Genomic DNA, 18,532 nt, shown 5'->3' with positions numbered 1-18,532 from the left:
TATAATTTTGTAAAGCCTCATGATACAGTAAAAATAAATGAATTAATCCCATATAATGTGCTGGCAACAATGACAGACACATAAACTTTGTTTAGTAATCATTAGCTACTATTATTAGCATGATAACAGTACTCTGCTATTATCAATTGGAAGCAAAAGTAGAAGTAAAACAAATTAGTTTTATTTGTTAGCAATGGAAATATCAGAGGATATTGGATGGAGAGATAAATAGGTAGACCTTGTGTGTGTGTCTTGTGTATACACACACATACAAGAGAAAGAAAAAGGGAGGAGAGGAGAGGAGAGGAGAGGAGAGGAGAGGAGAGGAGAGGAGAGGGGAGGGGAGGGGAGGGGACGAAAGGGGAAGGGAGGGGAGGACAAGAAGGACTATGTAATAAGAAGACACTATGTTTCATTCTCAGTGTTGCATTGCTCACATGTTCCCAGTTTAAGATGAAAAGTCAGTCCATCTAACCCCAAATCCATGTGTGTGTATGTGTGTGTGTGTGTGTGTGTTTTGCTATATAGTGATGTTTCCTATAAGAAGAGATTAACCAAGCAAATCTTGGATTTAGTTGGATTTTATGAATTCATATTCTCTCTCATTACTACCCATAAGCAGGAAAATCTTTGGTATGGATGGAAAGTACCCAAAACAGTAATAATACTGAAATTATTTTAAACTATTGATAAAGGCTTTTTTACTTTTATCACCCAAATACACATTCTAAAGATTAGTTGCTCATAAATCTTTCATTAAAATAGCCAGATGTGACAATAGTGGTGACCTGAGATTTAGGTCTGACTTTAAATTAACTAGCACTACAACCTAGTTAACTCTGTCTGCGAATTGAAACATTTGAAGCAAGTATGTCTTAAATCCACTCCTTCTCTAAGTCCCTCTAAAAATACAGAATTAAAACCCTACCTCCTTCCAGTTTTCATAGTTAACCCAGAAATACAGAAGTTCTAGCGATTCTCATTATTCAAATATATTGCCAGTGTTTTTCCATTAAAATCTAGGTGAAACAAAACTACATCAAAAAATTTATGAGCGTTAGCATTATATTATCTGTGGTTGTATTATCACCTCCTTTTAAAAAAAGAAATAAGTAGATATGCACAGTAATTTTCCTTTTCATGATTCTATGCCTTCTTCATCGTGCAGTTTGCCAGAGAAACATCGGACATAAATGAACATTCTCAGGTATCCTAGCAACAGGATGTGATTAATAATACCTCTCAGAGCCAGGCAGATAAAATGCCTGAGAGTGAATTCAAACTCAGAATTGGCTACTGAGAAATTGGTGGTGCAGGGAGGGAAGCTTGATAAGATTCCATGACAGACTTTACAAAGATGGAAGCAAATAGAGGAGAGATTCTGTTTTAATGGGGGTATACTATATTTGATCATGAAAATTCTATATGTGTGTGTGCACATATACATATATGTAGCAAAAATATATGCATGTGTGTATGCACACACACACATAATTTTCTTTTCCTTAAACTTACAAGAGATTCTGAGTTCAGTACAAATGCCTCTACTCAATACTGATGATACATCATCGATTTGCCATTTATGTACCTGTTGTTTTAAAAGATCAAAAACAATCACTGTGATTAAGAGACTACTTCCATACTGAATTACTGAAATGTACTGCAAAAGTACATTTATTTAATGTTTCTCCATGGAATAGCATCAATAACCTCAACTCTAAAATAGTTTTTTAAAATATCAAGACTCTCAGTTTATACAAATAAATAGTCATGATGTATGAAATTTTTGTGTTCAATTAAATACATTTTTGTAGACAAGAAAGAGTTGTTTTATCCTGGAAATTCAATTTTATGAGATTACAGTCTATTTTTATTCATAGCAGGTGGAGTGTCACATCCAGTTTAAACAGAAATAAGATGCAAGCCATACTTTAATGCTTTGCTTTTAAACTAGAATCTGTGATAAAATAAAGCACAACTAGGACAGAATGCATGTTCATTATTCTAAAAGCTTCTCTGTTATTTTATTGCTCACTTTTCTAATATAATAGCTTTCTAGATTGTCAGTTGTAATATAAATACCTACTAAAAGCTCTGTTCTTGGTTATACTTTCACTAAATTTTAGCAATACTGAAATTTACTTCATGCTTTCCAAAGTTTCAGGCTGGGTTGGAGTGTGACACAATGTCCCTGTGTCAGCTCCATCTCAAGAATTTGTGTTCAAGGCAGGTATTTGGCATTTGGCATCTGGAGAGAAAAAGACGTAGTAGGACTTACTGCTTTCCCTTTGGAAGGCTACAACCCAATTGGGGAAACCAACCCCCACCTAATTGTGAGCCAAGCAATAGAGTTAGAACTATGGTAAAGGTAAAAATGAAGGGCTAAAGAAGAGCAGAAAAAGGTTTCTGGGGCCAACATGGCACAGCACAATAGGCTGACCTGGCATGTCATTAGAGCACTGGTTCAGGTCCTGATTGATCCATTTCTGATCCAGCTCTGTGCTAATGCCCCAGAGGGCAGCAGAAGATAGCCCAAGCGCTTACACCCCTGCTACCCATGCAGGAGATCCAGATGAAATCCCAGGCTCCTAGTTTCAGTTGTGACCATCTGGGGCATGAACCCAGCAGATGGGAGATCTTTCTCTCTCTCTCTTTCTGTCTCCCTCTTTTTGTAATTTTCTCTTTCAAATAAGCAAATCTTGAAGCAGGAGGAGGAGGACAGGAGAGGGGAGAAGGAGGAGGAGGAGGAAGAAGAAGAAGAAAAAGAAGAGGAGGAGGAAGCAGAGACAGGAGAAAGGTGAAAGAAGAAAGAAAGAAGAAGAAAGAAGAAAGAAGAAGTTAGTAGTTTGCTATATTCTGCAGGGTACAGGGAGCTGGGGAAGCTGGACTAAAGGAAAAAACTTCACAGAAGCTCTGGCATTTGAGCTAAGCTCTAAAGGAAGAATTGGGTTAACATGTCAAGACATTACAAGAAAGACGAAACAACATTAGTGGAGAGTTGAGGGGGAGGATCAGTTCTGGTGTAATGGATAAATATTCTTTATGCTGATCGAGGGATTGCACCAGTGTTTAGTCAAATCATGCAGGGTTATAAACTTCATATTAAGGAAAGGTGGCTTTTGAGCTTTAGGAGAGATAAGGATGAAAGGACACAAAAATCAAGGAAAACAGTTAGGAGCCTATTTTAAAAAGTAGCTGATCCTAGGAGAAAATAATTAAGTTCATGAACCATGGCAATGGCAGTGAAAATGGAGAGGACAGATCTGCAATCCCTTATAGATTGAGAGTGTAATGGACCAAAGAACAGGTAAGATGAGGAGGTTAGTGAGAGGGAGGAGCCCGTGGTACTTTGACTTCATGTTTGAGTGCCTGAGGAGACAATGCTGAGGATGAAAAGTTTTCTATGGGAATATAATCAGCTAAGGTAAGGACATGTGTTGAAATGAAGTAGAGGGTACAAGTAGAGATTTCCAATACATCTAAAGCCCAGATAGAGATGTAGGTCTCAGAATCATCACTTTCTGTGGAAGTACACATTGTGAAGATGAGCAATAAGACCATGCAAACAGCAAGATAAAGAAACCCAAACAAAACCTAAAAGGTCATCTGCGTTTAAGTAGTGCAATCTCTATGTACCTTCATCAGTGCAATACTGTTTTATGTATCTATTTTTGTTTTTATACTTTAAAATTTAATGTATCTACAACTAAGCATAAAAATCTAAGTAATCCCAACAACAGAAATAGCAGCACATAAAACTAAAGTTACACTTACGTAGCACTCCACAGTTTACAAAATCCTTTCATTTAACACTGAGGCTGAATACTGTTTGAGGTGCTGTGACACCTTACCAACCTTGACTTCCAGCCTTACTTCTGAAACCTTGGGCCCCACGTTTTACATGAATTTCATGCTAGCTAGCCATATGGAATTATGTAGCCCTCAAAATACTCCAGATAAGTGGGTTCCCATTCTCACTTTACAGATAAGAAAGTTGGGGGAATGAGTCATTGCCTTCAGTTAAGCATCATGCTAGGCATGCTCCATTAAGTCATGAATTAATGTATGCATTTATAACACAATTAACAATTTTCCCAGAACTTAGAAGCTTAGAATAATGGTACATTTTATTGTCTCACACAGTTTATGTGAAGAACTCTGGAGTGGCTTTCTAGATCGTTCTGGATCTGGGTCTCCCATGGAATTGCAGTCAATTGCAGTCCACTGAAAGCTGTACTAGGGCTAATGACTAGGTTGCTCATATACTTTTCAAGTTCATTCTGGCTGCTGGCTGCTGGCTGCTGACCGGCAGCCCCTGTTCCTCATTAGCTATTGCCTGGCAGCCTCAGTTCCATGCTACATCTACCTCTGGATGGAGTTGCTTGAGTGGCTTCATCCTATTATCTGACCTTTTCCAAAGAGATAGCAAGTGGAGAGCAAAATGAAAGCCAAAAATGGCCCGTTCTTTCCACTGGGATCTTTTTTTAAAGACCTAAATGAAAGATCTCTACAAGTGAGATCCCAGTGGAAAGAACGGGCCATCAAAGAAGGAGGTACCTTTCTCTGAAGGGAGGCGAGAACTTCCACTTTGACTATGACCTTGTCTAAATAAGATCAGAGTCAGCGAACTCAAAAGGCTTCCATAGCCTTGGCAACTCATGACTAGAGCCTAGGGAGATTACTGACGCCATAAACAAGAGTGCCAGTTTGTTAAGTCAACAACAGGAGTCACTGCACTTACACTTCATGTAGGATCTCTGTCCATAATGTGTTGTACTATGTGAATTAATGCTATGACTAGTACTCAAACAGTACTTTACACTTTATGTTCTGTGTGGGTGCAAACTGTTGAAATCTTTACTTAATATATGATAAATTGATCTTCTGTATATAAAGATAATTGAAAATGAATCTTGGTGTGAATGGAATGGGAGAGGGAGTGAAAGATGGGAGGGTTGCAGGTGGGAGGGAATTTATGGGGGAGGGGGGAAAGACACTGTAATCCAAAAGCTGTACTTTGGAAATTTATATTTATTAAATAAAAGTTAAAAAAAAGACAGCCAAAAATGTTTAAGGCCCAACTGGAAAAATCATCCTCTATCACCTCTGCAAGCTCCTACTGGTTTCTGCAAGTCTGTCTAAATTCAGTATATCTAGGCACTACAAGGATATGACTGTCAGCAGAAGGGAAGATGGAATCACTGGGGACACTGTGATTAGCGCAGCATATTACACATCCCAGGTACATTCAACTTTCAGGATTTATGCCTCATTTTAATATGAGTTAGAGACTCTCTAAAGAAGTGTTTTCATCAAACATTTTATAATTCAAGGCTGTTTTTTAAAATTCATGAAAATGTTTGAAGCCTCTACTACTTCTAAATGTGTAACCAAATTGTAAACAGAAGCTTGCTCATAGAAAACTTAAATGAAGAGGTGCCCCGTCATACTTGGTAATGAATGAGGCCTTTAAATGGACTACTCATGCCATTTGTCTGTTTGAACCATTGAAACAAATTGCATCAAACAAGTCCTCTGGAAATCACCCAAATGAATAAAATGGGCCATTAATCAGGGTGCCAGTTAAGTGAATTCTACACTTTTGGCAACTGCATGAGGGAAGATTGTATATTTTCCATCTTACATTTTAGGGGCTTAATGGATGTGAAGTACTGGCAGAAAAACTTAGATAAGTGTTAGGGTAGCTTCAATGTGTTCCATAGTCTCACAGTAACTAGCTCCAGTTGTGAGTTTACAGACAGCAAGAAAAGTGACAGCTGGAAGGGTGGCCCTCACTTACTCATGCCAAACCAATTCTCTCACCTCAGTAGCATTATTTAAACACACCACTGCTCTGGTACAAAGTTTGTTATCTAAGTCTTAAACCCTACTTAAGTGTCCAATGCTTAACAGAACCTTAATTTTGCTATTGCCCTACCCAGCTCACGTGGATGCTGCCATATTTCATGAACAAGGAGCCATATCCTCAGCCTCCTCTTCCTCATCAATGCTTACTCCTCAGGTTGTCACAGGCTGTCATGTGTTTCCCACCCGACCTCTGCTAAAACTGCTCTCTCACAATCTAGTGACAACTGTGTGGACTGCAATCCTGACCCCTATTCCCTAAAACTTTGTGTTGTATGTCTCTGCACTCTGTTGATCTCCCTGGAATTCGGCTTCTTGTCTTCGTATGGTCCCATCTCACAACATAGAAGCTGTGTCTTGCTGGTCTTGGTTGGTGTCCTCAGCCCATTCCTCTGTGCCTTTATCCCCCCATTCATCCCCTTGACTTCAGCTGTCCCCTCAAGAGAGACATTTCTTTCTTTTTTCTTTTTCTTTCTTTCTTTTCTTTTCTTTTTTCTTTCTTTCTTTCTTTTTTTTTTTTTTTTTGACAGGCAGTTAGAGAGAGAGAGAGACAGAGAAAAAGGTCTTCCTTTTTCCGTTGGTTCACCCCACAAGTGGCCGCTTCGGCTGGTGCGTTGCTACCCACATGCTGCGCCCATTCGAAGCCAGGAGCCAGGTGCTTCCTCCTGGTCTCCCATGCGGGTGCAGGGCCCAAGCACTTGGGCCATCCTCCACTGCACTCCCGGGGCACAGCAGAGAGCTGGACTGGAAGAGGAGCAACCGGGACAGAATCCGGCGCCCCAACCAGGACTAGAACCTGGGGTGCCGGTGCCGCAGGCAGAGGATTAAGCTAGTGAGCCGTGGTGTATTTTTAGAGTTTGTTTGGAATGTTGAACATCAGAGCAGTGCTCAGGAAGAAGATTATCCTGGATGAGAGGGAAGAGGTAATAATAGCATGGAGGTAATAATAGCTTGGGCCCTGCACCCGCATGGGAGACCAGGAAGAAGCACCTGGCTCCTGGCTTTGGATTGGCGCAGCGCGCTGGCCGTAGCAGTCATTTAGGGGGTGAACCAATGGAATAGGAAGACCTTTCTCTCTGTCTCTCTCTCTCTAACTCTGCCTGTCAAAAAATAAATAGGCCGGCGCCGTGGCTTAACAGGCTAATCCTCTGCCTTGCAGCGCTGGCATACCGGGTTCTAGTCCCGGTTGGGGTGCCGAATTCTATCCCGGTTGCTCCTCTTCCAGGCCAGCTCTCTGCTATGGCCCGGGAAGGCAGTGGAGGATGGCCCAAGGCCTTGGGCCCTGCACCCACATGGGAGACCAGGAGAAGCACCTGGCTCCTGGCTTCGGATCAGCACGATGCACCAGCTGCAGCGGCCATTGGAGGGTGAACCAACGGCAAAAGGAAGACCTTTCTCTCTGTCTCTCTCTCTCACTATCCACTCTGCCTGTCAAAAAAATAAATAAATAAAATAAATAAATAAATAAACAAATAAACATACCTTATTGACCAAAGTCCCCTGTACCATAGCCCATACTATTTTCTTTGCCAGGAGTCAACCCTTTCCCTATTCCAAATTCCCCAAATCCCATATATATCTCAAGTTCCAAATCAAACACCACTTTTTCTATAACTTTATGAACAACCTTTGCATTCCTAAAATATTTGCTTTGTCCTCCCATGTCTTTAAACTTCTGCACCTTTTGAGTTACATCTCATTTTTTGTTATATTGTCTATTTTTATAATCTTCTCAAGTAGGTTTTTCCCAATAGTGCTTTCTGTGGGAATATACACATTGTAGGTTTATTGTTGAGTAAAAGACTCTAAGTTATTAAGAAGATTTTTAAACCCAACAGCATTTTTAATGGCTACTTATTTATTTTGACTTTCATAATTGGTTTGAGAACATTTTTCATCCCTGACAACTGTCCTCAGCCATGTCTGAACCTGGTTGAACATGACTGAGATTGTAGTTGTCTTTGGGAAGTGCCATACACTGGTTTTCATCATAGTTATGACATAGTTTCATGGCCCTACACTGTAACTTACTGTCACTTCTCATTTCAGGGAGCATAGAGAAGACAAGAGAAAGAAAAGCAACTTCAGGTAAGATTTTTGTCCAATCAGTACTGGCTTTATAACCTGATTTTATTTCACCTTTTAAAAATGAGTATTTATAAGCTTATCATTCAAAAATTTACAAAAAATCATTTATGATTCCTTTAATTGATAAATATTAGTTAAGATAAATTGATAAATGTTTTTTTCACTTTCATAAATCTAGTATGTCCTTTCCATTCTATGGTCTTTTCCAAAGGAAAAAGATGAAATGTTGTTAAGTTTTTCATACCTATCTGTTAAAAGGTAAGCTTTGCAACCACCAATTTTGAAATATGGACATCAAAATTGTTGACAACCAGTTTATGTTTATAAATGTCTAAGTATCTCAATTATTTTTCTTAAAACTTTATGGAATTGGAGGCCAGCGCTGTGGTGCACTAGGTTAATCCTCCACCTGCGGCCCCGGCATCCCATATGGGCACTGGATTCTGTCCCGGTTGCTCCTCTTCCAATCCAGCTCTCTGCTATGGTCTGGAAAAGCAGTGGAGGATGGCCCAAGTGCTTAGGCCCCTGCACCCGCATGGGAGACTGGGAGGAAGCACCTAGCTCCTGGCTTCAAATCGGCGCAGCTCCAGCCATTGCAGCTACTTGGGGAGTGAACCAATGGAGGGAAGTCCTTTCTCTTTGTCTCTCTCACACTGTCTGTAACTCTGCCTGTCGAATAAATAAATAAAATCTTTAAAAAAAAAACTGTATGTAATTGATATTTTTCAGGCACCATTAATGATTTAACTTAGAAGAATCCTTATGTTTTCAGGGAATTTTAATAATGGTTACATTTCTAAGTTTTCTGTGTATCCAGAAGTAAACAACGCTTTGGCACAATGCTGTGCTGTTGCACATGGGAGGGGTCAGTATTTGCTAACAATAAATAATCTTTTACACTCACATGTTTTCCTTTATTGGCTTTGGATTTAAAATCATTAAGATAACTTTTCCTTTACCAAGTACATCTTTGCATGAAGCAATCTTCCAGCACACACTGTGCAAAGTTGCTCATAATCACACAGCAATTTGATTTGGTGGACGTACCTACACCCTTCCAAACCCCCATCAATCCACTAATAATATGATATATGGGAGCTGCCAAGATAAAGATACATCACTCTCAACACTGTCTTCTTTCACTTCAATATTTGTCTGGTCAATGAAGTATTATAGGTATTTCCAAACAGCCAATATAGTGAGTAAAAGGCAAAGATCTACCTTAATACAAAACTGTATCAGTAGCGTAAGTACCTGTTTCTTCCCCTTCCTAACACTAACATCAGGTAAGTGGGCATCTTAGGACCCATACAATTCTTCAGTTAAATCTTATTGTTTGTGTTCTCTTTGTCGATCTTTTAAACCCTGATCAAGAATACAAAACATTTTTTTGAAGACGAAAAGTATCTGATCTCTTCACAGATGCAATTATCTCTGTCATTGCTCCTTGTAGGGAAATTATTTTTGCTGTCTCCTAAATGCTATTGTTGTGACACTGTAGGTACTGGCTTCTTAATTAAAGAAATTTGATACTTTGGGTACCTCCTTCTGTTCCCTCTGGAGTTATGGATTTTTTTTTAAATTTGTTTAAGGTATACAAATTTCATGTATTTCATATATACAGATTCAGGAACATAGTGATACTTCCAACCCTACTCTCCCTCCTGCCAAATCTCCCACTTCTTCCTCAACACTCAGCTGTTCTCATTATTTTTTACAAAGATCTATTTTTAGTTAACTTTATATTCATAAGATTAACTCTACACTAAGGCCGGCGCCGTGGCTCAATAGGCTAATCCTCTGCCTTGCGGCACTGGCACACCGGGTTCTAGTCCTGGTCGGGGCAACGGATTCTGTCCCGGTTGCCCCCCTTCCAGGCCAGCTCTCTGCTGTGGCCAGGGAGTGCAGTGGAGGATGGCCCAAGTACTTGGGCCCTGCACCCCATGGGAGACCAGGAGAAGCACCTGGCTCCTGCCATCGGATCAGCGCGGTGCGCTGGTCGCAGCACGCTGGCCGCAGCATGCCGGCCGCGGCGGCCATTGGAGGGTGAACCAACGGCAAAGGAAGACCTTTCTCTCTGTCTCTCTCTCTCACTGTCCACTCTGCCTGTCAAAAAAAAAAAAAAAACAAACAAACAAAAAAAAAACAACAAAAAAAAAACCTCTACACTAAGTGAAGAGTTCAACAAATAGTATGAAGAAAAAAACTGTTCCACAACAGTAGAGACAAGAGATGTTAAACATCATCACATCTCAAACTGTCAATTTCACTCCTGTATATTAACTTTTAGGTACTTTATTAGTTACCACAGATCATGGAGAACATATGGTATTTGTCTGTTAGGGACTGTCTTATTACACTAAGTACAACAGTTTTGAGATGCATCCATTTTGTTGCAAATGACAGGATTTCATTAGTTTGTACCGCTGTGTAGTATTCCTTTATATATATATATATATATATATATATATATATATATATATACACAATGATTTCTTTATCCAATCTTTAGTTGATGGACATATGAGTTTGTTCCATATCTTAGCTATTGTGAACTGATCTACAATAAACATGGGAGTACAGATTACTCTTTCATATGCTGATTTCGTTTGAGAAAATTCCTAGGAATGGGATGGCTGGTTCATATGGTAGATCAATTTTCAGATTTCTGAGGTATCACCACACTATCTTCCACAGAGACTGTCCCAGTTTTTATCCCCACCAACAGTGGATCAGGGTACTGTTTTCCGCACATCCTCACCAGCATTTGTGGTTTGTTGATTTCTGTATGAGAGCCATTCTAACCAGGATGATGTGAAACTTCATTGTGGTTTTGATTTGCATTTCTCTAGTGGATAGTGAACCCAAACTTTTTTCCATGTGTGTATTGGCCATTTCAATTTCCCCTTTTGAAAAATGCCAGATCAAGTCCTTTGCACATTTCTTAACTGGATTGTTTTGTTGCCATTTAGTTTCTTGAGCTCTTTATAGATTCTAGATATTAATCCTTTATCAATTTCATAGGTTGTGACTATTTTTCCCACTCTGTGATTGTCTCTTCACTTTGCTGATTGTTTCTTTGCAGTACCGAAGCTTCTCAGCTTGATGTAACCCCATTTGTCAATTTTGGCTTTGATTGCCTGCACTTCTGGGGTCTTTTCCAAGAAGTCTTTGCCTATACTAATGTCTTGCAGTTTCCCCAATGTTCTCCAGAAATTCGATGGTATTGGGCCATAAATTTAGGTCTTTGATCCATTTTGAGTGGATTATTGTGTAAGGTGTAAGGTAGGGATCTTGTTTCATATTTCTGCATGCAGAGATCCAGTTTTCCTACCACCATTTGTTGAAGGGACCGTCCTTGCTCCAGGGATTGATTTTAGCTCCTTTGTCCAAGATAAATTGATTGTAAATGCATCAGTTGATTTCTGGAGTTTCTGTTCTGGAGTTTCTATTCTATTCCATTGATCTACACATCTGTTGTAGTACCAGTACCAGGCTGTTTTGATTATAACTGCCTTACAGTATGTCTTGAAATCTGGTATTGTGATGCTTCCAGCTTTGTTTTTGTTGTATAAGATTGATCTGGCTGTTCAGGGACTCTTGTGTTTCAAGATGAATTTTAGCATCATCTTTTTCTATATCTGAGAAGAATGTCTTTGGTATTTTAATTGGGGTTGCATTAAATCTATAAATTGCGTTCAGTAGTATGGATATAATGGGAGTCACTGTTGCACCTACTCCCCATGTAGGATCTCTGTCCTTAATGTGTTGTACTATGCAAATTAATGGTAAAACTGCTACTCAAACAGTACTCCATACTTTGTGTGTCTGTGTGGGTGCAGTCTGTTGAAATCTTTACTTAGTATATACTAAGTTGGGATAATTGAAAATGAATCTTAATGAAGAATGGAATGGGAGAGGGAGTGGGAGATGGGATGGTTGCGGGTGGGAGGGAGGTTATGGGGGGAAAAGCCGCTATAATTCAAAAGTTGTACTTTGGAAATTTATATTTATAAAATAAAAGTTGAAAAAAAAGGAAGCTCTTTCTCAGCCATGGCATTGTCTATGTATAAAACGGCTTTTGATTTTTGTGTGTTAATTTTATTTTTTAATATTTTTGTCTTATAATTTAGAATTTTTATTAGGTTTATTTATTTAAGAGGTAGAGTTACAGACAGAGAGAGGGAGAGACAGAGAGAGAAGTCTTCCATCTGCTGATTCACTCCCCAAATGTCCGCCATGGCCAGAGCTGGGTCAATCCAAAGCCAGGAGCCAGGAGTTTCTTCTGGGTCTCCCGCGCTGATGCAGGAATCCAAACACTTGGGCAATGTTCCACTGCTTTCACAGACCATAGCAGAGAGCTGGATTGGAAGTGGAGCAGCTGGGACTCGAACCAATGCTCATATGGGATGCTGGCACTACAGATGGAGGCTTAGCCCACTATGCCACAGCACCGACCCCTGTGTGTTAATTTTATATCCTGCCACTTTACCAAACTCTTTTATGAGTCCCAGTAGTCTCTTAGTAAAGTCTTTTGGATCCCCTATAAATAAAAATTGTGTCATCCTCAAATAGGGATAATTTGGCTTCTCCTTTCCAATTTATATCCCTTTGATTTCTTTTTCTTGCCTAATGATTCTGTCCAAAACCAGGACTGTATTGAATAGCAGATGTGAAAGTGGGCATCCTTGTCTGTTTCTGGATCTTAGTGACAATGCTTCCAACTTTTTCCCATTCAGTAAGGTGCTGGCTGTAGGTTTGTGATGATTGCCTTGATTGTCTTGAGCAATGTTCCTTCTATAACCAATTTGCTTAAGATTTTCATTATGAAGGGAAGTTGTATTTTATTGAATGTTTCCTGTGCATCTGTTGAGATAATACTGTGTGATGAAAGTAGCACAAAAGTTTAGAGATAAAGGCAGGACATAATTTCACACTTCTTCAAAATACATTGAAATATGTATGTTCTACACCCCATGTGGGATCTGTCCCTAATGTGTCGTCTAAAGCGAAGTGATGCTATAACTAGTACTGAAACAGTATTTTTATACTTTGCGTTTCTGTGTGGGCACAAACTGATGAGGTCTTTACTAATTATATACTGAAGTGATCTTCTGTATATAAAGAGAATTGGAAATGAAAAAAAAAAAAAAAACAACCTGGTGTTAAAATGGAAATGGCATAGAAAATTAATTAATTAAAAAAAAATTATGTAGGATCTCTGTCTTTAATGTGCTGTACATTGCTATTTAATGCTATAATTAGTAATCCAATGGTAGTTTTTTCACTTTATGTTGCTATATGGGCAAAATGTTGAAATCTTTACCTAATATATACTAAACTGATCTTCTGTATACAAAGAGAATTGAAAATGAATCTTTACATGAATGGAAGGGGAAAGGGAGCGGGAAAGGGGAGGGTTGCGGGCGGGAGGGAAGTTATGGGAGGGGGGAAGCCATTGTAACCCATAAGCTATACTTTGGAAATTTATATTCATTAAATAAAAGTTTAATAATAATAAAAAAAAAGAAAAAAAAAGAAATATGTATGTTCTAGTCTTCTCAGAAGAACCTATTCTAATTCAGGATTCTTCACTTCTTTCCAGTATTCCACCAGCCTCACCTTTCCTTTCAGAACAAAATGTGATCACTTTAATATTTTATTCAGTTTCTTGATTAATAAAATATGTTTCAAAAATGGGAAAATCTTTTGAAGGCAACACGTATCTTTTACAGGCCACTCTAGTTGCTAGGGTTATGAGGGAACTCCCTTTACTAACAGAGCTGATTTACCCCATCTGATTCATAGCTTTCCCAATGGGTCTGAGTTCTATAAGAAAATGAAGTCATGGGCATCTAATGGAGAGAGCCTACATTATCTGGGAAAAATGGGTTCTTCATCATTTCAAAGGACACGAACATTGCATTGGGAAATCAGCATTTGTAAATATATTCTAAATTATGAAGACTGGAATACAGTGTTTGCCAATATAGCCATAAATATTGCCACAGTTGGTCTGAGATGCTGGCCTGAATGTCAGCATCTTTAGATAGGGCATCTGCCTAAGATACCAAGAAGAACATCACAGTCATTCCTGTTTCTGAATTGGTGCCTAGACTTCTATTATTTGTTGCTCATTCTGTGTCCTACTTGCTGGATTATGTGATACATGCCACATCTTCCTGTTTTCAGTGATGTCTGCCCTTAGCTAAAGAAATTCAGTACTAGAACATGGACTCTTTCAGTCCACTCCATCTGGTTGCATTAATTTTTATGGATATATATATATAAACATAAATGTATTAATATGTGATTATATACAATTCAACTGAACAACTTGGAAGGGTACATCTTACATTATCAACATGGGTCTCAAGAGAAAGTGAGGTGAGAGGAGCCAGCCCTCCCAGAAAAAGCCAAAATCGATGACAATACAAAAATATGTATAACCCTGCTTGAATTCATATAAAAATTACATGTGCCTATAAAGTAAATAAATAACAGCCAAAATGACATCGATACGAGTGTTTTAGCTAAATTATTGGGGAGGGGGACACATAGAAGTAAAAAATGTAGGCACCGGCTCTGTGATGTAATGGATAAAGTCACTACCTAGAGGGCCAGAATCCTATATGAGTGCTTGTTCATGTCACAGCTGTTCCACTTCTTTATTTTGCCCCCAAAGAAACCTTTTACTTAAGGAATACAGGCTTCATGCATTTCATAAGTACAACTTTAGGAATACAGTGATTCTTCTCACCATACCCACCCTCACTCTCCTACCTTTCCTTCTCCTCCCTCTCCCATTCCCAGTCCCATTCTCCACTAAGATCAATTTCCAATGAACTTTATACACAAAAGAACAACTCTGTACTAAGTAAAGAGTTCAACAATTTACAAGGAAAAAACAAAAACAAAACTGTTCCTCAACAGTAAGACAAGTGGTGTTCAAAGTCATTGCATCATTTTTTTAAAGATTTATTTTATTTATTTGAAAGTCAGAGTTACACAGAGAGAGAAGGAGAGGCAGAGAGAAATAGAGAGAGGTCTTCCATCAGTTGGTCCACTCCCCAATTGGCCACAACAGCAGGAGCTGCAGCAATTCGAAGTCAGGAGCCAGGAGCTTCCTCCAGGTCTTCCCATGCAGGTGCTCATGTCCCAAGGACATGAGCTATCTTGTACTGCTTTCCCAGGCCATAGCAGAGAGTTGGTTTGGAAGTGGACCAGCTAGGTCTCTAACCAGTGCCCATATGGGATGCTGGCACTGCAGGTTGCAGCTTTATCTGCTATGCCACAGTGCCAGCCCCAGTCATTGCATCTTGAAGTTAATTTCACTTCTTTTTTTTTTTAGAAACTTAATTAACTTTAAAGAAGCACCCAAGGATGATATATCTTTTGCAAGCATTTAGACATAATTATAATACAAGTCTGAGTACAGAGGTCCTTCATGGGAAGTTAGTGCAATGAAACTTGTTGTTAATTTAACAATTAACACTCTTATGTATGATGTCAGTGATCACCCAAGGCTCTTGACATGAGCTGCCTAGGCTATGGAAGCCTTTTGAATCCACAAACTCTGACAATATTTAGACAAAGCCATCAGCAAAATGGAAGTTCTCTCCTCCCTTCAGAGAAAAGTACCTCTTTCTTTGATGACTGCTTCTTTCCACTGAGGTCTCACCCACCAAGGTCCTTCATATAGGACATGTTTTGCCACAGTGTCTTGATTTTCCATTCATGAAATGCTCTCATGGGCTTTTCAGCCATACTAGAATGCCTTAAGGGCTAATTCTGAGGTCAGAGTGCTATTTAAACTGATTGTCATTCTATGAGTCTGCTATGTTGATGTTGTATTAATTTTGACTGACATCAAAGAATTTAGAATAAACTATCACAGACAAATATCCCGCTACTAAAATAGGGACCCACAAAGACTCCATAATTTGCTTGGTTAATCTTGGTTAATTCTTTGTTTAAAGATTCTTGCACTAAGATGAAGGTTACACAGAGGTAAATTTTTGCACAAGATAAAAAATAATAATAATTTCCTAACAAGGAAATCTCTCCAGGACTGGAAAGAATTATATTATTCTGATAAAGGTATACAGAGGTTGGGCATCCCTGTAAGGAATGTTAACAACAGATTCATGAAGAGTTTGGTTGGATTATTTCTAAGATCTTTCCATTTTTTTGTCTGTGATTCAAGTTACAATTATTACCTAACTGAAATGGCTCTACTCTGTGTGTATGGATCAACACACACAGAAAGACTGTCATTTCATCATATAACTGAGTGACTCATAGTCCAAAACTTAAGCTAATTTAGTTTGGACTGTGTTACTCATAGAACATTTAGCTGAAGGGTCTAAGACTATAAAATACAATTGTCCTATAGTCTATTTAGCAGCTTCCATTTAGAGTCACTCTGCATTTTTATTGCAACACTTGCTATAGTTTCATATATGATGTTATTATCCAAAAGCCCAGAATAACTCACAAGAGAGCATTCTTAATGTGATATCACTCATTGCCACTTTTTGAACAACAATTCAAAGCATATGCCCCTTGACTTGAAGCTTGGAAACTCATGTCATATTCACGCAACATGGCCAGGAAAAAATCGAAGCTAAATTTGGCTATTTGGCCAGGTAAAGAATTTTCAAACTGGAGCCAGCATTGTGGTGCAATGAGTTCAGCTGCCACTTGTGACATTAGTATCCCATATGGGCACAGGTTTGAGTCCTGGCTGTTCCACTTGCAATCCAGCTCCTTGCCAATGTCCCTGAGAAACAAGTGGAAGATGGCTCAAGTCCTTGGGTCTCTGCACCCACATGAGAGACCCAGACTTAGCTTCAGCGTGGCCATTTGGAGAATGAACTAGCAGATGGACAATCCCTCTCTCTCCCTTCTCTCTCTCTCTCTCTCTCTCTCTCTCTCTTACTTTACCTTTTAAATAAAGAAATATTTTTAAAAGTTTTTAATTATATAATGATGTAATGATAAGTGGACAAAATGTCAAGAAGCAAGAACCTGATATCATTATCTATTTGACCTCGATGTTCTCAATTATGCATATTCTTCATACAAAAATAGTGTAAAAATCAGCTATGTTAGATAGATTTTACATAGAAACTGTATTGAATTTGATGTATTTTTATTTTCTCAGGAGAAAGATTTGTTTTGAGATCATGGAACTTTTGACATTGAAAAGCAGCACAGCATAAAATACTATATATATATATATATATATATAGTATAAAAGGAAATCTGTAGAAGTGAAATTGACACTTTGAGAAACAATGACTTGAACACTCCTGATCTTGACTGTGGAGGAACAGTTTTTTTGTTTTGGTTTGGTTTGGTTTTTTTCTTAATGTCGATGGGTACTGAGAATGGGAGAAGAGGGAAGGGTGTGGGAGGGCAGGTATGTTGGGAAGAATCACTATACTCCTCAAGTTGTACTTATGAAATTTGTACTTATTAAATAAACAGTTTCTTTGGGGAAAAAAGAAGAGTGCTTCATAGATTGCTGTTGAGAAAAAGCTGTTTAAAGACTTACAGTGGTAGACTGCAGAGACACCATCTGTTAAAAATACATTGTTCCAATTTTTCTGAAGAGAGCTCTTTCAAATTTAGTTAAGTATTAAGTGAAGAAGAGCTCTAATGGACAAAGAATAGAGTTATCAATAGAAATGATAATGAGGATTCTGAAATGAAGTTGCACACTTTTCATTTATGACATTAGAGCATCCTTAACATTAGAGATGGTTTGTTCATTTGCATAATTTGACAAAGTTACTGGTAGGGAAGAACAATGTTATTTTTTCTCAACTCAAAAGGTGACACTTATTAGAAATTTAGCAAATGGTCTAACATCTGCTTTGCAAGCTCAGTCCCTTAGTGCTCACTTTTCAACTGGGCTTTTTGCTTCTTGGAAATGTTCTAAAACTGCAATAGCACCTCCATTTTGAAACTTTTTAACACACATTAAACATGCAGTCACTCAGGATTAAAAAAAATTTAAATAGATACTGAATAAAATTTCCCATCTATGTTTGAGTAATATGTTCACTTTCATATGCTATTTATTGAATGCAAATTTTCAAGTAGATGTATATTTAGCACCATTTTCTCTATGCTATTCCTACTTCATGATTTTTGTGCCATAGTTTCTATATCAAAAAACTCAACAAACAGTATTCTATCATTTTAAATACTAGTGGCCAACAATAAACATATGAAGTTAGCAAGTAGAACACACTGCCAAAGATACATTTAAGTGAGCTATCATTCTTGAAAAACCCATAACTTTTTTGACATTTTGCAATACTCTATGTGTTTTGTTCTCACTTTGGGAAACATTAATCCAATTAGAGTCAAGTTTGAAAATGCTTATCATCATAACTTGTTTATAGCTTATAAAAGCTATTCGCTTAACACCAAATCATTTGGCTCTACAGATGTGGCAGAGAAGGAATCTGAGGGCATTTGGTTGATAAAATGTTTTCATGGACTGGGCCTTGTGCAAAAGTGAATACAAAATGGGATAAATGTCCTCAATTAATTCAGTTTCAGCTCA

The 18,532-nt window shown here is 38.4% G+C and overlaps 1 protein-coding gene across 2 annotated transcripts in view; it reads left to right on the top strand.

The window, feature by feature from the left end:
* CHST9 (carbohydrate sulfotransferase 9) overlaps window positions 1–18,532 on the top strand; it is a 250,548-nt gene that overhangs the window by 85,985 nt on the left and 146,031 nt on the right. For both annotated transcript variants that reach the window (XM_062200249.1, XM_062200248.1), the window contains exon 2: window positions 7,915–7,953. In XM_062200249.1, the coding sequence (XP_062056233.1) occupies window positions 7,915–7,953 (39 nt within the window). The remainder of the gene's footprint in view (window positions 1–7,914; window positions 7,954–18,532) is intronic.

The sequence above is a fragment of the Lepus europaeus genome, chromosome 9 (assembly GCF_033115175.1).
Source record: "Lepus europaeus isolate LE1 chromosome 9, mLepTim1.pri, whole genome shotgun sequence".
NCBI classification, from domain to species: domain Eukaryota; kingdom Metazoa; phylum Chordata; class Mammalia; order Lagomorpha; family Leporidae; genus Lepus; species Lepus europaeus.
This window is presented reverse-complemented; position numbering and strand designations above follow the sequence as displayed.